The following is a 20899-nucleotide window of genomic DNA, read 5'->3' as shown; positions in this document are numbered from 1 at the left end:
ACATGATGAATTTAGTGTTGGGCTTAAGGTGACCACACCAACAATGACAGAACTTGGAAAGGACCTAAAAGCTTTGACCTATCCCAACTCTCAAATAGATGAAACAGTCACAAAGAACAAACTGAGTGCCTGTTTTGAAGAGGAAGAAATAAACATGGAAACTGCAGCAAATATTACAAGTCCCGGAGTGCTGAATGAGACGTATTGTTGCACCAATAACATTAGTGCTAAGGACAGAAGTACAATGGAGGACAGAAGTACAATGGAGGATAAAAAGGGCACTATAGGTGATAAAAACAATGTCAGAAAGACAGAAAACATAATGGATATTAATAGTTCTGGAGATAAAAGTCTTGTGGTCCACCCAGATCTTGTTCAGAATGAAATTGTCAATGAGGTTGAAATTGACAGCGAGGATGAACAAATCAGCCATGAATCCTATAAGGACCATTGTAATGATCACACTGGATGATCTTAGTGTCTGTTCTGTGAATGAATTACAAGATGACGCTAATTATTTCTACAATAAATGAATAAATAAAAAAAAATAAAAAAAGCTAACAAATAAAGGTTATTGGGGCTCCATGGTGGTGCAGTAAGGCCCCGTCTGAGTCTCAGCTAGGGCCTTACTAAGTTTGCATGTTCTCCCGTGCATGCGTGGGTTCTCTCCGGGTACTCCGGCTTCCTCCCACAGTTCAAAAGCACGACTGTTAGGTTAATTTGCCACTCTTTATTGCCGTTGGGTGTGAACGTGCTCATGTTTTATTTTGTTTCATTAATTTCTTGGAAAAAAAAAAAAGTTTATTTCTCAAAACAAAAAAACGGTTTCAAAGTATGCGGCTTCTTTTCCTGGAAATAAAAGAAAAACTAATATAAAAGAACAACAACACACACATTGTTATTAATTAAATAGCAAAAAACAACCCTGTTTGAACTGATGAAAAAAGTGATTTTGTCAGGGTTTGATTTGTTGATGCTAGTTTTATTATTATTCTGTGTTCCTTACTCTCTTTGATTGAATCAGCCTTGTTTCTGTTTTGCCTTAGTTCTGTTATTCTTAGTGATTCTAGTTTATTATTCTTTGTTTCTAGTTATTCATTGTTACGTTTAGATTTATTCTCTTAGTTCCCTTATTTGCTCTCTCTCTCCCCTCACACCTGCTGACCAGCCCAGGTCTATTGCTCCAGTTTTACCCTCGCAGTATTTAAACACATCTCCTGCTCTCAAGGTTCCTCCTCTTGTATCACATTACATCCCCGGATCACCCTGTTGTTGTTTTGTTTGTTTGTTTGTTTGTCTTCTTCTTCAAATCCGGCAACATTTGTGTCAATCGACTAGACTATGTTTGTGCAGCAAAATGTGTTTGTGCTGCTTCGGCTCTGAAGATATTAATGACAGTTTAAGAGTCAAAAGGTCAACCAGCACCCGCTCACTTTTACAAAATCAAAATGACTTTTAAACTTTCATTAATATCTTCAAAGCCGAAGCAGCACAAACACATTTTTTTGCTGCACGAATGTAGTCGAGGTGATTGACACCAATTTTGTCTGATTTCAAGAAGGTGTGTGTGGGAGGGGGTTGACCTTTTGTTACCTCTGATAACATTTCTTAATATCTTTAAAATGATAACGGCACAAACGAAAAGTTTTGCTGCACAAATGTTTGACACCAATTTTGTCTGATTTGAAGAAAGCTTGGGGGCCAACTTCACTCAGGTCCCTGAGTTCCCTGTGATTTTTGTTCATAGTTTTTTATTAAACTTTCATCTGCTTGCTGCCTCTGTCTCTCTGCATTTGGATCCACTTTAAAACCAATAAACCATGATAGATCATTTTTGATTTACTGCTAAAAAAACTTCTTATATTTCAAAATAAGAAAGAGAAGCAAAAAATGTAGCTAAGTAAAGAAAACAAAACAAAAATAACACAACAACAAAACCATTAAAAACAACTGATAAATGGGGTTTGCATTTCCTTTTTAGTGATATAAATAAAAACAGGTGTCAAAATTAAATGAACAAACACAGAAACAAAGTAAAATGTGAAAATAAAGAAAAGAGTCCAGTGTAGTCTTTTTGGTATTCGTAGTACACAGTGTATTTTTGTTGATATGGTAGAAGAAATAAGTAAATAAATAAATAAACAATTTTATAACAACACGTCACTGTATGTTTGCAACACTCCTGACTCTGGATCCCTCAGACTTACCAGTACATCATCGGCATAGAGGCATATGTTTTCTTCTGAGCTCCTTATTGTTATGGTTTGTAAACATGGCCCCTGTCTTGCAGCTTGAACAAGTGACTCAATAAGCAACCATAGGCTGATCTGGACAGACCTGGCAACATCCATGGCAAATGTATGGCCCCCAAAGGCCTATGAGGGAACTCTTCAAAAACCACAATTTTAACAAAATCCCTAACAGCAATGTGAAAAGTAGTATTATGTAATTCGGGACAAGGTGCTTTTTTCTCTCTTTTTTTTTTTTTTTGGAGCTACCTTTTTTGGTTAGAGTGAGATTTATCTAGGCAGAATGAAAAAACGAGAGGGAAAAAATAAGTCCCTCTCCAAGAGCAAGTTTATCCAGCTTCTATGTTTTTTTTATACTAATACTGTATGTGAGAAATAAGAGCCACCAAAGTTGGGAACCCAATAAAGAGAGGAAAAAATACGTAAGCCTGTATTATGTGTAAATATTTTGAATGTTCGACAACAAAGGTGGTTATTACGAAATAGTTTAAGAAAACAGATGGCAGCTCCTTCATGAAGTCACAATTTCCACACTTCTTCAACAATCCCTGTCTTTAGTCTTAAGATAATTAAATTAAAAATTATACAGTTTTTAGTGTCATAGTGTTTAGGAGTTCACTGTTCCTCTTTTTAAAAATAATTACCGACCCCTATGTTTCCGAACGTTTCCATAATTTTTTTTCTTCTCACGAGATTTGGCAACTGTGTCCACTTCCTGTCACCAGCCGTTCGCAGCCATGATGGTGGGTTTCTTCTTTTCCTCGCCCTCTTTCTTGTTTTTGTGTAGTTTTTTCAGCGTGGTGGTGGCCCGCACCGTGATATACACTTGCAGTAATTCCTTTCAGCTCGAGCTGCGGTTAAAATAACTGTGTGTTTGTGTCTCTGCAGCAGGAAGGGCTGGACGACGGACCCGACTTCCTCTCCGAAGAGGACCGGGGAGTGAGTGCCCTCCTTCTGCCTGTCTGTCTTTATACCAATGAATCTGTTCGCCTGCCCAACTATATGTTCCAGTATGCCCTTTGGTAGAGTTATTGTTCTTGTTCCATTCAGCTTAACCACTGAATTTTAATTAATACATTTTAGGCTTGTTAGCCGTCCAGGCTAATATTAGCTTCATGCTAACTGGTTTACCGTCTGTCAGTTGTGGTCAGACTGGTTACCACTGCCGAGAGTCAAAATAACGACAGTGGCTGATGGGCCTCTAGCTTTACATGCTAACACAGCTACAGAGATGGCTAACAGTTCGCTGGAGTGTTCAGTTCTTTTATTTTGAACTGACATTATCGGTTTGTGATGTCCTGTTCACAAGCAGGCTGTCACATGACTTGACACACCTCTCCTCTTTGTGTTTCTTCTGTTTGTTTGTTTTTTTACTTAAAAGAAGACCCTAATGTGTTATCACTGGTTTACTTTTAATCATCATTGTCCAACACAGTGGAAAATGTGCACCAGTCACATTACCTAGTGTGGGAACGGATTCATTTTCTAGTGAAGTAGATCTACAGACGTGGGGTTTGGCCGCTATCTTAACTTTCAGAAGTTCCAAATGTTTCAACTTCTGACCCACAAAATAAAAATGTAAGAGGCTCTTGGCCCTGACTCTTAGTTGAGACTGCAGGCATTTTGAGTCATTTAAAAAGTGGTATATTGATTACACAATCAGCATCAAGTCAAAAATAACAACAAACTTGAATAAATAAAAATAACATATTGCTTAATATGTTATCTTTGGCAATAAACTTTATTTAGAAGTTAAATAGGGACCATGTACAGCTCAGATATAAATGTCACCGCACTGTTCCAGATTTTTAGCAGAAGCTGATTTGCATATGGAGTCTCTTGAAAGGTCCCAAAATGGATATACAATACAGTAATAAAATAAACAGAAGATATAACACTACAAGTAGCTTGTAGTAGTACAACTGTACTAGAGTAATTAATATTCCAGAATTTACATTAAAACACGTGAAAAGAATGCTTAATTTCCAACAGCATAGTAATTATTATAACTAAAAAAATTAACAATATATATGTTAAATTAACGTGAGTTAATTGAGGTGCAATAGTCATTTTATTTGATTAGAAAGTCCTGCTGTTTGCTGAAGAGTTTATTTTCACCACTAAAATAATTATTTGCTCAGACACTCTTTTATCTGTTTAAGCAATGCACTTAAATGCTGAAACTGAGATAAAAGCTCTTGACAGTTTTTGAAACAAATTAGGGTTTTTTTTTTGCATAGTTTATGTTTTTGTAGCATCATAAACATAATTTTGACAGATAATGTGGATGAAGACATTATTATTTGGTTGATTTAAGAGAATCTACATGTCTCTAGGTAAATTAAACACACTTTTATCCAAACAAAACTTTAAAAATACTATCCGTCAATATCACAAACGGCAATAAAACAAAAATAATCCATAATATTTTTGTATGATCAACTTTATCTACAAGAATTCTCAAAACTGTTATCTCCAGTAATTAGTAAAATAGCTGTTTTTGATGGGCTGGCCCAGTCAGTCGTAATCACCAACCAACTGATTGGAGGACTAACAGCTGCTGTTACTAGTAATTCTGTTATGTGGAGTCAAAAGACACATTCAGTTAAACTGAACAGATTACCTGAAGTCTAAATTTGCTAGAAGAGAGATTTAATGTAATCTCCTAGTGTGAAGATTGTGAATGTTCATTTTTTCTTTATTCCAACTTTAAAACAGACTTTTACTGACATGTTACTGGATGTCTTTCATTCTGTCTCAGCGTTTTGAGCAGTTTAGAATAGATGGAGTCAGATGTACTTGCTATGAGATCTAACAAGAAAAAATGAAAAAAATGTCACTGAACATTTTTTCATAGACATTGAAAAAATGTTCAATGTCACACTGAACATCATCTAACCCTAACCCATTTTTTTGAAGGGAATTTTTATTTAGAGACTTTAGAGACTAGTTTGTAAGTAGTGTGTATTTGTGTTTTGGTGTCATGTTCTACTTTGGATATTTAACTTGTCTTCCAGATCCAGTGTGAAGTTTTCTTTACAAAATTAAAGTTTATTGGTCTTTGACAGGGGGGACTTGAATTATTGTGCCATTGTCAATACATTGCTTCGAAATGGTCACAAAATAACAATATTATCATTTATCGTAATAACTTCTGGGACAATTTATCGTCCAGCAAAATGTGGTATCGGGAACAGGCCTAGACTTGATGAAATATCTAATACTGTTTTTTTTTTTAGTTTATCTTCACCAAAAAGTGTTTGTAATTAGTTTTTTCATATTTTAATCAAGAAACATCAGCAGTAAAAGATGGCATGTGGGTTGTAGCCACAAACTCCCAGTTTGATGCAGGTGGATCGCAGGGCTCCATGACTCTCAGCCTTCATGTTGATCTCTGACAGTGGTGGCTTATGGGATGTATGCTTTGTGTCGTCCTGCAGCCGCGAGCGGTAAACGTGGATCTGGAGATGGACGCCACGCTACAGGTGGACATTTCTGACGCGCTCAGTGAGAGGGACAAGGTGAAGTTTACCGTCCACACCAAGGTGAGACGCACATCAGTTTATTCTCTCACCCTCACTCCCCTGCAGTGGCTGCTTGGTTGTGTCAGGATGTTAAGTCATGAGCTCCATGTTTCCACAGAGTACGCTCCCCAATTTCAAACAGAACGAGTTCTCTGTGGTCCGACAACATGAAGAGTTCATCTGGCTACACGACTCATTTGTTGAAAATGAAGACTATGCAGGATACATCGTAAGAACCACACACATTCAAATGGAGGCGCTGACTTTGTTCAAAAAGTGTTTGAACATCCAGTTTAACTGATTGTAGCAAATAGAGCTATTTATCAGTGTCAGTGTCTTGTGTTTGGCAGATCCCTCCAGCCCCTCCCAGACCCGACTTTGATGCATCCAGAGAGAAGCTGCAGAAACTGGGGGAAGGAGAAGGATCCATGACCAAGGAGGAGTTCACCAAGATGAAGCAAGAGCTGGAGGCGTAAGTCACACACCTTCTCTGCAGTCATACGCATTAAAGGGGCAGTGTTATGTAAAATCAACTTTTCTGAACTTGACATAATGTTATAATGTTATTCCCCCATAAAAACATATCTGGAGTGTCACCTTTATTCTTTCATGCATGTTTGAGAAATTATGCATGTTTTCTCATGCATGATTACATTCAGCTAAAACGCCTCCGACCTGCAGTTTCCAAGCTTCTGAGCTTCCGCCCCACAGAGCAGCCTTAACCATTGAATCCCTCACTCAGCTCCTTCAGACTAGCCAGCAGCAATTGGCAAACACCTGGTGGAACTGTGTATCTGCTAAAGTGATTACATGAGGTACTTCTCAGGACAACACTGGTTTAAACATTGTTAAAGGGTTAATAAAGCAGCCATGTGTGATGACTTCCTGAAGGTGGAGTTTCAGAAAGAGCAGGAGCTTCTTAAAGAGACAGAGACCCAATTTCAAGGTGTTAAACATCAAAATCAAATGTCTTTTAAGTTGTATTTGATATATACAGCATTTTTATAACAATGGAATATAACATAGTGGCTTGATTGTGATTATGAAATGGCACAATGTGCCTGGAAAATACATAACACTGCCCTTTAAAGAGTGAACCTGACTGGTGTGTTTTCATCCAGAGAGTACTTGGCTATCTTTAAGAAGACCGTTGCCATGCATGAGGTCTTCCTCTGTCGTGTGGCTGCTCATCCCATCCTCAGGAAGGACCTCAATTTCCACGTCTTCTTGGAGTACAACCAGGATGTGAGTGTCAGGCACAGCTTGAATACTGTGAATACTCTGAGTCTTAATAGATACTAATATTTCAGAGTTGATTCATAAGCAGTAATGGGACAAGTCAGGAACAGCTGAGGAAATCCATGGCTATGCAGTGTGTGTGATCACCACCATGTTGTCCCTGACAGCTGAGTGTACGAGGAAAGAACAAGAAGGAGAAACTGGAGGATTTCTTTAAGAACGTTGTGAAGTCGGCTGATGGTGTTCTAGTGGCTGGAGTCAAGGTAAAACCAGAAGTAGAGCTCAGTCCTTCTAGTTGCCTTTCATGCTCTCATGTTTGGCTTTTTATCGAAGCGTGTCGTCTCCTGCTTGTCTTTCAGGACGTGGATGATTTCTTTGAGCATGAAAAGACGTTTCTACTAGAATATCACAACAGAGTCAAAGACGCTTCGGCCAAATGTGACAGAATGATCCGCTCACATAAAAGTAAGCTCGAGCCATGCAAAACCATTTAGTCATTTAGAAGTTTTCTAGATGAATGCTTCATGTTTTCATATTACTCTTTTGACCTCACCTTGGTTCTGCTGAAATGTGTTTTTCCACCAGCTCTTGTTTGTCCCTAGCCTTGAAAACATTGAGCTAAACTAAAACTGAGGTGTTTTTTTATGGCATCTAACTAAAAGAAATATTAATATAAATATTATTTGTGTAGTTAAATTGTCCAGGCACTAACAACCTTTAGAAATACGCAGAATAAAACTGAAGGAGGATCAAAAAGTAAATGAATGTGACCTTTATAACGGCTAGGAGCTAGTACCAGCTACAATTAAACTATAAGCTCCATAAAACCCCAAAAAACACCTATTTGTGTTTTATTGATGATGTTTTCCTGGCAGAGACAGCAGGTTGAAATACTGTCATTGTTTTCCTCTCGGTCGGTTTGTGCTGTGATCGCTGTCTGATGAGTATCTCTGCCTGTTTAGATGCTGCTGACGACATGAACAGAATCGCCTCCTCTCTGTACACATTAGGAACACAGGACTCCACAGACCTCTGCAAGTATGGACAAAGCTATTTCAGGGCTCAAACAATTAAGCGGAATAATCCTGATTAATCGATTATTGAAATAATTGTCAACAGATTTAGTAATTGATTAATCAAAAGTGGCTATTCGGTGAAAAAAATCCCCCAACATATTTAGAACAGTAATTAAGTCAAAATTTTACAAAACATGTACCGGTATACATTTTGCATTGAAGATAAAAACACCTCTGTCTGTAAATGTGTTTTAGTCAAAACTCCTGAGGTGGCGTGGTTTTGACTCCACCTGCTACAGATTTACTACAGGAATGCTGCGTTAGTGCATTTCAGGCAATAAAATGTTTTTCTTATCTAAAAAAAAGGAATTTTGCATCTTTTAATGTATTTCTAATATTGTATAAAAAAGACTTAAGTGGATAAGTGTGTCGACTGTGCCAAAGGTTTTATCTGATTGTCAGAATAATCCATAGATTGATTGCTAAAATAGTTTAGTTGCAGCCCTAAACTACTAATGAAAAAAGGATCCAAAAACTTAGCTTCATTATGTTTTCAAGCTTGGTGTTCAGTTTACATTATGCAAAAGAAATATAACACTTTGAAAATGTTTTTAAATGTTTTTGATGACACGCCTTCTTGCAGTTAAACATAACTCCTACTGCACAGGCGTTTGTTCAGTTATGTTTTATTCCTTTAACTTGAGCTGCTTTAATGAAATCACAAACATCCATACCCAGTTGATTTTTCAACATTTTCTGTTGCTAGAGAAAAATGTGTGCATTTGGATGGAAGATGAATTTTCTAATTCCACAATGGAATCACATCCTGATGTACCTTCACATTTATATTCTGGGGGCGTCAGAATGTAACCAGCATAATGTCCCTCTGTTTTTCTTTCCTTAAGGTTTTTCCTGAAGGTATCAGAGCTATTTGAGAAAACTAGAGTAAGTGTGTCTTCATGTCCTCTCATTTGTGATCCTGATTAGATGAGGCTACTTGTAGTCCTGATTACAGTTGACAAGAAGTTCAGTTTGATAAAGGTTTAGTTGGAGATGATTCGTCCTGAGACCAGGTGGTTATTGGGTGGGAATGGCAGATACAGGCTGGGTGTCATCAGCATGGCAATGGTATGTAGCAATAGGCCTGTCACAATAAACAATAAATCAATTAATCGCATGCTAAACTAAAGCAAACTCAATCATTTTCATTTGCTTGATTCATCGTTTTTCTCTTTTCTCTCTCTTTTCACCAAAACTGGTCTTCAGTCTGGTGCTTTGGTTTCAATTATCCCTTTTTTGAAAGACAATTTTGTCTACAGAGAATTCAGAATTCATTTTATTTGTTGTTTCTGTTGTTTTGTTTCTTTATTTTGGATATTTAAAATGTCTTCCAGGTCCAATGTTTAAATGTTCATCAAAATTTAAAGTTTATTGATCTTTGAGACTCTGACATTCTTGCATTATTCTTCCATTGTTACTATGGTATTAGTTGAAAGTTGTCTCAAAACAACAACGTTATTGTTTATCGTAAACAAGCTCTGGGACAATTTATCGTATGGTAAAATGTGTTATTGTGACAGGCCTATGTAGCAATGGATTTTTGTAGCTTTACTCCTGTGAAACATTTGAATCCATTTAAGCCCTGCTTATCTAAGATCATTACGCGACACTCGCCTCATGTATGTGTGTGTTTTTGAGGTGACAAGCAAATAACAAAGAAATTTACTTTTATAACTCAGATGTAGAATAATAGTAAAGGTAGTCTCTGAAACATTACTAGGAAGGAAGTTTTCAATGCCACTTAGAACTCCACGAATAATTAAACCCAGAATATGCGATAAGCTGGACCTTTACCTGAAAGTCTTTTTCCTGAAACTGATTGTTTCTATTTTGGTTTTTGACTTAAAGAAAATTGAGGCTCGAGTTGCAGCAGATGAAGACCTGAAGCTGGCTGACCTGCTCAAATATTACCTGAGGGAGTCACAGGCTGCTAAGGTCTGAACACATACTGACAGACGAGTCACCAATAATGAGCTAGCTGAGTGAAAATATTGACTTTTCATGTGCCGCCCTGGACAGGACCTGCTGTACCGGAGGAGCCGGGGTCTGGTGGACTATGAGAACGCTAATAAAGCTCTGGATAAAGCACGAGCTAAAAACAGAGATGTTTTACAGGCAGAGACAAACCAGCAGCTTTGCTGCCACAAGTTTGAGAAGATCTCTGAGTCTGCCAAGCAAGGTCAGTCACTGCTGTAGTGTGAGATGTTGAAGCCTCTAACTAAACTGCTCCCCCAAAACCCTGTTATTGGTATGCTGATTTTATGACAGCTATACAGTTGTTATAAAACGTTATGATAGAACATTCCAACACATCTGCAGCAGGAGAACCATTTATGCTACTTTCACACTGCAGCCTGAAGTGACCCAAATTAGATTTTTATTTATTATTTTTACCTTAATGCAACCTGTATCTGACCTTTTCATGACCTCTGAACAACATGCTCATATTGTAAAATTGTCAATTTACATCCATTATATATACAGTATATATATATTTTTTTCTTGTAGAACTGTATAAAGTGTAAAAAAAAAATGTTTGTGTTCAACAAAGTTTTGCTTTTTTAAATAAAAAATTAAAGACTGTGAGCACACATTAAATCAGAAATGTACTGAGTTTAGAAGCAACATGATGCCAGTTGTAAAGGTTGATGAAACTGATTAAAACACACCTGAATATTTTGAACTAGTCCTTTTGTTCGAAAGTCTAACGATGCGTCTCCTTCTGAACGTAGAGCTGATAGATTTCAAGACGAGAAGAGTGGCAGCGTTCAGGAAGAACCTGGTGGAGCTGGCAGAACTAGAGCTCAAACATGCCAAGGTACCGATGTCACTCTGGGGTCAGCTTCCAGCAGAGAGTGGGGAGGAGAGCCCATGGGTCAGAGTTAGGGTCATTATTGGTCTGGATTTGGGTTCCCTAAGGGAAAAAATCCTGATGTTTTGTGGAGTAAAGTTTTATGGTTAAATGAGACAGATATTTCTATTTCCTTCCTTTGTCACTGCTACAACAGACTGAATTGTGTTTTTCATGGACTACTTGTCTGCTTGTGTCTCTAGGGTAACCTGCAGCTACTGCAGAGCTGTGTGGGTGTCCTGAAAGGCAACACTTAACCGTCCCATCCTGCCTGCAGCCAGCTGGACACGCCCAATGTTAGGACGGAGCCTGTAAGAATGGACAAAACACTGAGACATGCGGACCAGGCAGACAGCTGGGGGTCAAAAATGACACGAAGTCTGTTTTCTTCATCAGTAACCAAACACAGTCTTCACCACTCTACTCACAATCCCTAAAGCCACCCATGCTTGTCCTTCTGGTTCATCATCAGAACCTCAGCACCGGCACTGGTCCTCTTGGCCGAATGCAAGCAACACTTTTAGCGTGCTTTCATTCTAGTCTATCAGTTTAGATATTTACTTGATTTCTCCTGAACATTCATCATTTGAAAGTCTTTATTATCACCCAGAGAAAAAAATCTGGTGGGCCGTCTGGGCTCTGCAGTCTGGATGTAGTTCAGCTCTCAGCTGTAGTTGGACATTTATTAGTAGTTGTGCTGAGTTTAAGCACCGCTCTAAGAACTCTTTTAAATACTCTACATGAAATAAATTCACCATATAATCTACAGATAAATGCAATGAGATGACAAATATGATTTGCTGATGTGTTCCATAATTATCCACACTATAAAGCAACCTGATGCAGTATATAAAGTTACATGAACGCCACTGGAAGGTTGATAGTGAAAGCAGCATGTTGGTCTGTACTAAATGCCTCCAGTTTGTCAAATAACCATCAACTTATTAACCCACCAGTGTGTGAAGATTTCACATGGAAGTATTTTGTTCTTAAGTGAATCAAAACTATAATTGATAAGAAAACATATCAACTAATACAGCAAACATCGTCATTGGGACACAAATCTTAACTATATTTAGTTTCTCACTCTACTTCCACTTCTGCCAGATTTTTCTCCCTACTGACAACACATATCTTAGCTGATAAATGTGTGTGTCACGCCGGGATGGTTTGTCCATTTACTAAATTATTGGGAAGCAAATCAGCAAAAAGACAAAACTACTTCAATCCTGAAACGTTTCTGTTTTGCATTATTTGACAGACAAGAAGTTTGCTTGTTACCCGTCATGTCACCGTCCACATCTTCCTCCTCTGTTGTTCTGGTGACGGTCGTATGTCTGGATCTGTTTTAACGTGTGTTACTGCTGGTGTGTGCAGGTGGAAGTCGGCTCTTGGTTCCTGTTCTAGTTTAAGTGTCATTTAAAAGGAAAAAAAATCTACAAAAATTTACTTGTACTTGTTTGTATTAACCAATGAATGCTAATCGTCTGTTGCTTCGGTTTGTTTTCCATTCCAGTCGATGGTGGAGCTTCAGTCTTTTTGCCTTAATGTCAGTCGTTCAGTTTAACTTTATTTTTCAAAAAGAGAGAGAAAACTACACAAGAAATGTTTTCCTTTTTTTTTCAACTTTACTGTATATGAATGTTTTTTCACTCTTATGTGACCAAAGCTTCCATTGCCGATTAAAAACGAACAATTAAAAATGGAGGTGTGATGAAATAGAAAAGATTTAATTGAATGATTTTGAAATTAACATTATTTTAATTGTTTAATCTTCAGCAGGTCTGTAATCCACCCTGGTCATCCTGAGATACAATAAAACTTTATGGACACTTTTCTTACAAGTGCTGGGTTTATATGATTTTCTAAAGACACATAATACCCGACTGTTTGGTAGCGAAATCTTCCAGTCTAGTTTGTGATGTATGTATACAAATGTGTATTCCTCCCCCCCCCCCCCCACCCCACGTAGTTTGCAAACCTAGATTGTGATATGAATGCTGTTTTTAAACATTATGGCTTCAATATTTTTTTTTTCTGAAGTAATAGATAAACTGATCAGAAAGAGGCTAATTGATCACAAAGAGCTTTTTTAGTTTGAATTAAACGGATTAAACAGTTTTAACTGCTGAAAAAAAGTGACAGAATTCCCATATATGGGAAGTGCGGAAGCCCCTACTGTATCAGAGCGACATAGGAATAACAGAGAGTTGGCCACTTTAAGGTAAAAACATCAAACAGCTTCCAGTCCAGGGGGGGCATGGCCGCCGGGCCTGCTATAAAGAGAGGTGGATGTTCCTTATGTCGGTGCCTTGTGTTATCCTCCCTCACGTACGTGTGCAGCCGACATTGCATAGCAACAACAGATGGAGGAAATCACAGCTGAGCATGCTGCAGTTCAAAGAAGTTTTCTTGACCATGAAGAACTCCATGAGAGGATCAGTTGCAGTGCAGAAGGCCAAAACATCTCCCGAGTGTTCAAAAAGAACACTCCTCCTGTAGAGGGCGCTGCAGAATTGTGCTGCCACCACCAGCATCAAGTGACGGGAGAATAGAAACGTGCATAGTCAAACTACGGTAAAAATATAAAAACAGAAAAAACAAGAAGTACACTCAATATTTGTATCAAATATGCTGACATCGGGCGCTTTCTTTTTTTTTTATCGGGCGCTTTTATTGTGAAGGCCAACACCGGAAGAGCAAAGCTTTTCTCCGGAAAAGCGGGCTGAGTGGTGGAGAGGTGTGCTGAAGTCATAGTTCTTGTCAAAAATGAGCTCCATTGGAACCGGGGTGAGTGTTTACAGTCTGTGTTACTCTGTGGTTTTGTTGCTACGTAAATGTGACATTCTCTTTGTTGGCAGGTTTCTGACTATTTTTATATTTGACTTTTAAAAAGCATTTGTCTGATAGCAACATGTAGCTTGTCGTCTGCCATGTTAGCCTGCTGAGTCACAGGCAGGCCTATTAGCACAGCGAAGTGAAAGTAAAATCCCTCTTTGTTTCATTATATATATGTATTTTTTTACTGCTTGTTGAAACACAAATACTGAGCGTAATTATGGATCTCATTAAATGAGTTTACTTTAAATCTTCTGATATTGAGATGTAACTTTACTAATGCTAACAGCTAGCTGCGCTGTCAGCCAGACTCTGTTTCAGAAATCTACTTTAACTTGGCGGTTGTGTCAAGTTAAAGTTAAATATCAATCACTAAAGAGCACACTCTAACATGTTAACTCACTGTTCAAACATTTTTGCTTCAATCGGGGTTTCACTTATTACCCCAACGATTTTACCCCTCACTGGGGTAAAATCCAGTATATGTTGTCTGTCTTTTAATGGATTTTTATTCACTCATTTGTGTTTGATTTTAGAAAAATGGTCATCAGCAAATACAACTGAATCAGTAATGTTATTTAAAGGTTACCCAAAACTTTAACATCTGAACATGAAAGTTTGAACACACACACACACTGCCATAATGGAAGATTCAGATGCACCTCAAAATACCACTGAAATTACAGTTTGCTTTCATTCAGATCAAAAATTAAAATTTATATATTGAAATATCAAAACTGACCTTCAAAGGTCTTCAGTTTGTCTAATTGTCATTCTGCCTTTTTTTCTTTGTCTACTTTGGTTCATGTTATTTTTCTGTACAGTTGCAGTTTTGAGAAAAAAAAGAAATTACTCGTCCTTCACAGAAGTTGATATTTCTTATTGTTGCCCTCTAATGGACACTAATGTAAACTCTCGTGTGTGTGTGTGTGTGTGTGTGTGTGGGGTGGGGGGCTGCAGTACGACCTTTCGGCCTCCACCTTCTCTCCAGATGGCCGAGTGTTTCAGGTGGAGTACGCCATGAAGGCTGTAGAGAACAGCAGGTCAGTTTACTCATCTGTCCTGATTGACCCAGGAATAACTCATCCATGTGGATTCTGGTTCTAGTTTGAGTTCTGGTGATGAGCTGCTGCTTTCTGTTGGTGAACTCTGAATGTGTGTTTTGTCTGCAGCACGGCCATTGGGATCCGCTGTAAAGACGGGATTGTGTTTGGGGTGGAGAAGTTGGTTCTGTCCAAACTGTATGAGGAGGGCTCCAATAAACGCATCTTCAACATTGACAGACACGTCGGCATGGTAACGTAGACAGAGCCCTAATCCTTCAGATCAAATGATACACTGGAGAGGATAAATACAAGTTAGTGGGATTCTTCTGACTGTGTGATGGGATCAAGTGTTGCTTCTATGACTGATGGAGGTGAAATCAGAGGATACAGTCAGGATCAATAAAAAACTTCGGAGGATTTTATTTTTATTTGTTATAAAATCAACAAAAATCGTTGATTTTTTTAGCCATCTGCCTTAAGAAGTCTTGTCATTGTAAAGCAGCAGCAGTAGCTAATCTTTTTGTCCCATAATTACAATTAAAGAGTACATAAATACAGATGCTAGCAGATAGGAGAGAAATAATTTGCGTTGCAGATTTCTGCCTCAGTAAGTCCACAAATTCCTAAACAAAACTAACTCGGTCATCACTGACCTAATGGTCACATGCTCTTTATTTTTTGTGATAAATCAGAGGAAGAACTATGTGACACATGTTAGTGTTTAGCTGTTCAGAGAAGGCTGTAGGGAAAAATGAAAATGTAGTCCTCGTCCACACATAGCTGGATATCTGGGATAACAAATAGATTTTTATGTGTTTTTGGCCTTTTATCCACACAAAAACTCTGATTAGTATCACTAAAAATTGTTCATATTTATGTTTGCGTGTGTATATAAGAAACAGAGATTATGCTCCTGCTCATTACAGTCTGTGACAGATAATATTTGCTTTGACATGATTCCCAGTCGACATTGTTTTGCTTTATTATCTTTATATCATAATACGCTGTTCAAAAGCAGTTGAACCTTCATATCTGTTCCACACAAATGAACCTCCTGCTGCCATGTTTAAGTCATGGCTGGTTTGAAGTAACCTGGTTGGCTGTCATAGGTTTGCTCTACACTGCCCCCTATGGCTTTAGTATGTTTAAAACAACAGTTGGGCGGATTCGTTTGGACTGGTGTGAAAAGGTTTCGGAAACCGATCCCGTGTTTACGATATATATATATATATATAGATAGATAGATATATTTTTTTAAGCAATGTGGTGGATACGGCTTTAGTTTGGGACTGGATCAGACTGGATCCGGTTGTGTAACGAACCAGCCTGGCTCTATAAGGTAGAGGTGTTGTTCTGCCTTCCTCCTCCAGGCGGTGGCCGGCCTGCTGGCTGACGCTCGCTCCCTGGCTGAGGTAGCCAGAGAAGAAGCTTCCAACTTTAGATCCAACTACGGGCACGACATTCCTCTGAAGGTAGCCTCTCTGCAGAGCGAAGCATGATGTCTCCATGTCTCGGGCTCAGTTTAAGAACATGCCGTGTCGTTGCAGCACCTGTCGGACAGAGTGGCCATGTACGTCCACGCTTACACGCTGTACAGCGCCGTGAGGCCGTTCGGCTGCAGGTGAGCCAGCGATGGCAGCCAATGCTGTTTCTGTCCACACTGTGAAAATACTGACTGCTGCTGTCTGCTTCACTTCTCCTTTTTCTCTACGTCTGAGCCCAACAGTTAGGCCTGTCACAATAACAAGTTTTGCTGAGCGATTGTCTCAAAAAATGATTGTGATAAACGATAAAATAGTTTGAAGACCATTTTAAACTGATGGTAATGATATAATAATGCAGGCAACATCCTGGCTTTATTGGTCTTTATTTTCAAAAGAACACTTAACACTGGAACTGGTAAACAAATAAACAAAACAACCCGAAAAATAAATAAAATGAATAAAAACTAAAGAACATGAAACCAAAGTGGAAATAAAAACTACATTCAACCAAAAGAGAACAGATTATGAAGTCTGTATACTATATTGCCCTTTAATAACCATTAGATTTAGATAGAGAAGATGGGCATATCCAACTACCTGATTCAATAGTTCACTCCTCCCTTATAAGGAAATGAGAACGGGAGCGGTCAGAGCACCGGAGCGGTCAGAGCACCGGAGTTGAGCCTTTTTTCATCCAGTGTCATCAGTAGGAAGAGAAAAAGGCAGGAAGAAACAATAAAGCTGACAAATTAAAATGAGGTAGATAATTATCATTTATCATGCGATTAATAGAGTTATTGTTTATCATGACAGACCCACCAACAATTAGCAGGTTTACCCCACAACCTGCTCTCCACTGACTGGTTAATATCAGACCTGAGGGGATTCTGCTGCAGCAACAAGCCCAAGTTTGAGATATTTGTTAAAACCATCGCTGTCCTGACTGTGATATGAGACAGATGACCTGTGAAAAGGTCATCTCCTCCACCTTCTCTCTGAGCTGCTGTTGCAGTCTGAAGAAATTCTCCACTCCTGATCAGAAACAACTAATCAGAGCCAGGAGGAGGGGCTTAGCGCTGTCAATCATCCTCATGTATTCGCTGGTCAACGTGCAAATGGTGGAGAAACAATTTACTGTTACAGGAACACCATCTATCTGCTGTGGCCATGCTAACTAGATTAGCATTCATGCTGTGCTAGTTGCAGTGAAGAAGAGACCAAGAGGAGGATACAAAGAGGATGATTGACAGACCCGATTGATTGATTGATTGATGGATGATTGGCACTGAGAGAAGGTTCTTTTTCTTTTTTCCCAGATTCTCTCATATCATTCTGACACAACATGGTGACAGTGTGAACAAATGTGCAGCTTTAAGATGCACAACTTTCAGTCATATTTGTAACGTTGGGCTGTGATGATGAGAGGAAACGATGATCTCCTTGGATACGGCCCAGCTTCTGTGTGTTTTGAGCAGGAAGGTGATTGTTTGCTGCGGTCAGCGGCTCTCTAACAGCTCTGTGTCGTTTCAGTTTCATCCTGGGCTCATACGACAAAGACGACGGGGCGCAGCTCTACATGGTCGACCCGTCAGGCATCTCATACGTGAGTCTGTCAGAGCTACAGCAGGGAGGGAGCGCAGCTGATAGCACGACTAACCATGTGGTGTGTGTTTGTGTGTGTGTGTTTGTGTGTTCAGGGTTACTGGGGATGTGCCATTGGAAAAGCAAAACAAGCTGCCAAGACAGAGATTGAGAAGCTGCAGGTGAGACGCCTCTACAGCAGACAAAAACAGAAACTGAAGCTGTTGAACATAATTAGGAAATTTAATGCTATTTAAAAAAGGAGTTGAATTATTTGTTTTATATATTTTCATGTATTTCCAATACTGTGTGAAATAAACCTGAGTGTTTGGCAGAATGTGCCAAATTAATGGGTAGAATAATTATGGGCTGCATGTGATCCAGCTCCGGTTTCTACTGCATGTCTAGAAGTGAACCTGAAGGATGAACTGCTGGTCAGTTTGTAGGACAGTCCAGGACCATCTTCTGACCAAACATCAGTGCTTTGTCACATCACACAGAAAGAAGAGTTACATGTTTACAGCGTTTTGTTTTTATCACCCATCAGATGAAAGAAATGACGTGCAGAGAACTGGTTAAAGAAGTCGCCAAAATGTGAGTAAAAGCCAGACGAGGTTGTCAGGAATCGTCCTGGTTAGAGTTTTTAGCTGGAGATGGATTTTCCACGTCCAGTCCAGACAAATGGTTCCCAGTTCAACTGTTTGTTTGTTTTTTCATTCACCAGAATCTACATCGTACACGACGAGGTGAAGGATAAAGCGTTTGAGCTGGAGCTCAGCTGGGTGGGAGACGGTAAGAGCCAATCACATTCAAGCTGCTCTGGGTTCAGTCGGTAAACGCTTCAGAAAAACTGTTTGGAATTGAATGACAACCAGAAGTTTAGGAGTTGATGATGGTCCTACCATTTTATTTTATTGAAAGAAAAACATTTTTAAAGGACATATCTATCAATCTGTGAGAAAAAATGTTTACAATGCAACAGAAATGTTTTTATTTTACAAAAACTTTGAGCTGATACAAACTGTCTGTACAGTCAGTTTATTGTAGTGTTATTGTTTACTACATTGTGATGAGTGTGTGAAGCTGTGTGTGAGACAGACAGGGGAAAAAAAGCGTAGAAAAGTGTTCAGGTCAGACTGGGATACTGAGAATTGACCAGTAAAAACCTGATTGGTGCGTCTGGGGGAGAAAAATACTTGTTCCATTAAATTCCTTCAACACATGAGCCTGAATTAATGTGCACATCATGTTCAGTATACATGGTTACCATAGTAACACAGCTGATTCTTTTTTTTTTTTTTCCTTCAGTGACGAATGGACGACATGAGTTGGTTCCCAAAGATGTCAAAGAGGAAGCAGAGAAATATGCAAAGGTGAGGCTTTATGAGACAGAATGTTCTGAATTCTATAATTCATGTGAAACGGCAGGACCCCCTGCCTCCATGTTGGGGGTCCGGTCTGTCCTCCAGGTGGTTTGTGGGAAACGTTGCTGCAGACGCTCAACATGGACATGTTTTCTGTTTCAGGATTCTCTAGAGGAGGAGGATGACTCTGATGAAGACAACATGTAAATCAGCACCGGCGCTCTTCCTCTTCATCACATCCTGCTACTCAGACTCATCTGAGCTATTTTTATATTGTTTGACTTTTCATGTCTGGTTTTTGCATTCTTCTTGATTTTGAGCTTAAATAAATAAAACTAAACTTGTTTCTGATGGGGTTATAGAAAGTGAAATCAGCAATAACAGGAACATCACACACACAGAGGAACTGCACTGCTTTCATTTTGTTTTAAACCAAAGGTAAATCATCATGTAAACTTTTAAAATGTTCTGTTCAGTTTGACATAAAGCAGCTGGTGAAATTTAAGCAGCTTCCAAGTGACTGTCCAGGTTTCACACAGAAAGGGTCCGATAGATGGGAGCCTGAGCTGAACACATTCATCAGATTCAGTTCAGGAACAAGCTCATCGTCATCATCCTCTTCTGTCCACAGCCAAACACACATCCCACCTTCCTCTAACCCAGGGGTGGGCAACTCCAGGCCTCGAGGGCCGGTCTCCTGCAACTTTTAGATGCATCTCTACTTCAACACACCTGAGTCAAATAATGAGGTCATTAGCAGGACTCTGGAGAACTTGACTGCACTTAGGAGGTGATTCCGCTGTTGGATTCAAGTGTGTTGGACCAGGGAGACATCTAAGAGTTGCAGGACACCGACCCTCGAGGACCAGGATTGCCCACCCCTGCTCTAACCTACAGCTGTCAAACCTCAGATGTTCTAGTTTCAATGAATTTTTCTGCTTCTACAAGTTTGTCTTCAACCAAATTAGGAGCTGCTGCTGCTTTTACTTTTCTGGATCTAGAAGTGAAGAGGCAGCTGGAGAGACTGAACCAGAACAAGGCTGCAGGTCCAGCTGGTGTCAGCCCCAGAGTCCTGAAGGGATCTGTGAGATTCTCTAACATCTCTTCAACCTTAGCCTGACCCAAGAGTAGGTTCCAGGTACCTGAGGTACTGCAACCAGACATCTTGGCTGGTTCCAGTACCAAATAAAACTCAGCCATCGGTTATTAATGACTCCAGGACCTCCATGTTGCCCTGAAGGTCCTGGAGTGGGCCACCTGAATAAGTAGACAAGCTCATATCAGGACCCCCTGCAGTTTGCTTATCACCATGGAGATGGGAGTTGAAGATGCCATCATACACCTTCAACAAACCCACTGCCATCTGAACAAGGCAGGCAGCTCTGTGAGGATCATGTTCATTTAACACCATTCAGTCTGATCTGCTTTGTCAGACACAGGTGGAGGCCTCAACAATCACCTGGATCTATGACCACCTCACACACAAACCAGTTTGTGAGGGAATCAAAGTTAACGGGAGAAAGCAGTGAGTGATCAGTGAGTGAGATCTGAACCAAGCAGAGGACTGGAAGGCAGTGGAAACATGGCGTCCATGACGCTGTTTTCACACGTCACATCATGAAGTATCTGGAAAATGAGACGATGCAG

General features: G+C 39.4%; 2 protein-coding genes across 3 annotated transcripts; both read left to right on the top strand.

Moving 5' to 3' along the window:
• The first annotated feature begins 2883 nt into the window (after window positions 1-2883).
• snx6 (sorting nexin 6) lies at window positions 2884-12783 on the top strand. Of its 2 annotated transcripts, none has more exons than XM_032547481.1 (14): window positions 2884-2992; window positions 3138-3188; window positions 5690-5794; window positions 5892-6002; window positions 6124-6245; window positions 6895-7018; window positions 7180-7275; window positions 7372-7477; window positions 7975-8050; window positions 8934-8973; window positions 9937-10023; window positions 10108-10267; window positions 10821-10906; window positions 11143-12783. In XM_032547481.1, exons 1-14 carry the CDS (start codon window positions 2987-2989, stop codon window positions 11194-11196), a joined length of 1224 nt encoding a protein of 407 aa, XP_032403372.1. In that variant the 5' UTR covers window positions 2884-2986; the 3' UTR covers window positions 11197-12783. The 2 variants fall into 2 exon arrangements, with proteins under 2 accessions (XP_032403372.1, XP_032403373.1); XM_032547482.1 differs by having other exon boundaries at window positions 2949-2992; window positions 3141-3188.
• An 832-nt stretch (window positions 12784-13615) lies between these two features.
• Window positions 13616-19603, top strand: psma3 (proteasome 20S subunit alpha 3). Its single transcript, XM_032548119.1, has 11 exons — window positions 13616-13729; window positions 14738-14820; window positions 14950-15073; window positions 16194-16295; window positions 16371-16444; window positions 17838-17910; window positions 18005-18070; window positions 18436-18482; window positions 18613-18680; window positions 19197-19261; window positions 19415-19603. Exons 1-11 carry the CDS (start codon window positions 13709-13711, stop codon window positions 19457-19459), a joined length of 768 nt encoding a protein of 255 aa, XP_032404010.1. The 5' UTR covers window positions 13616-13708; the 3' UTR covers window positions 19460-19603.
• The last annotated feature ends 1296 nt before the right edge of the window (window positions 19604-20899 follow it).

Source organism: Xiphophorus hellerii, chromosome 19 (assembly GCF_003331165.1).
Source record: "Xiphophorus hellerii strain 12219 chromosome 19, Xiphophorus_hellerii-4.1, whole genome shotgun sequence".
NCBI lineage: Eukaryota > Metazoa > Chordata > Actinopteri > Cyprinodontiformes > Poeciliidae > Xiphophorus > Xiphophorus hellerii.
Note: the sequence above shows the minus strand (reverse complement) of the source record. Positions and strands in the feature narration are given on the sequence as shown.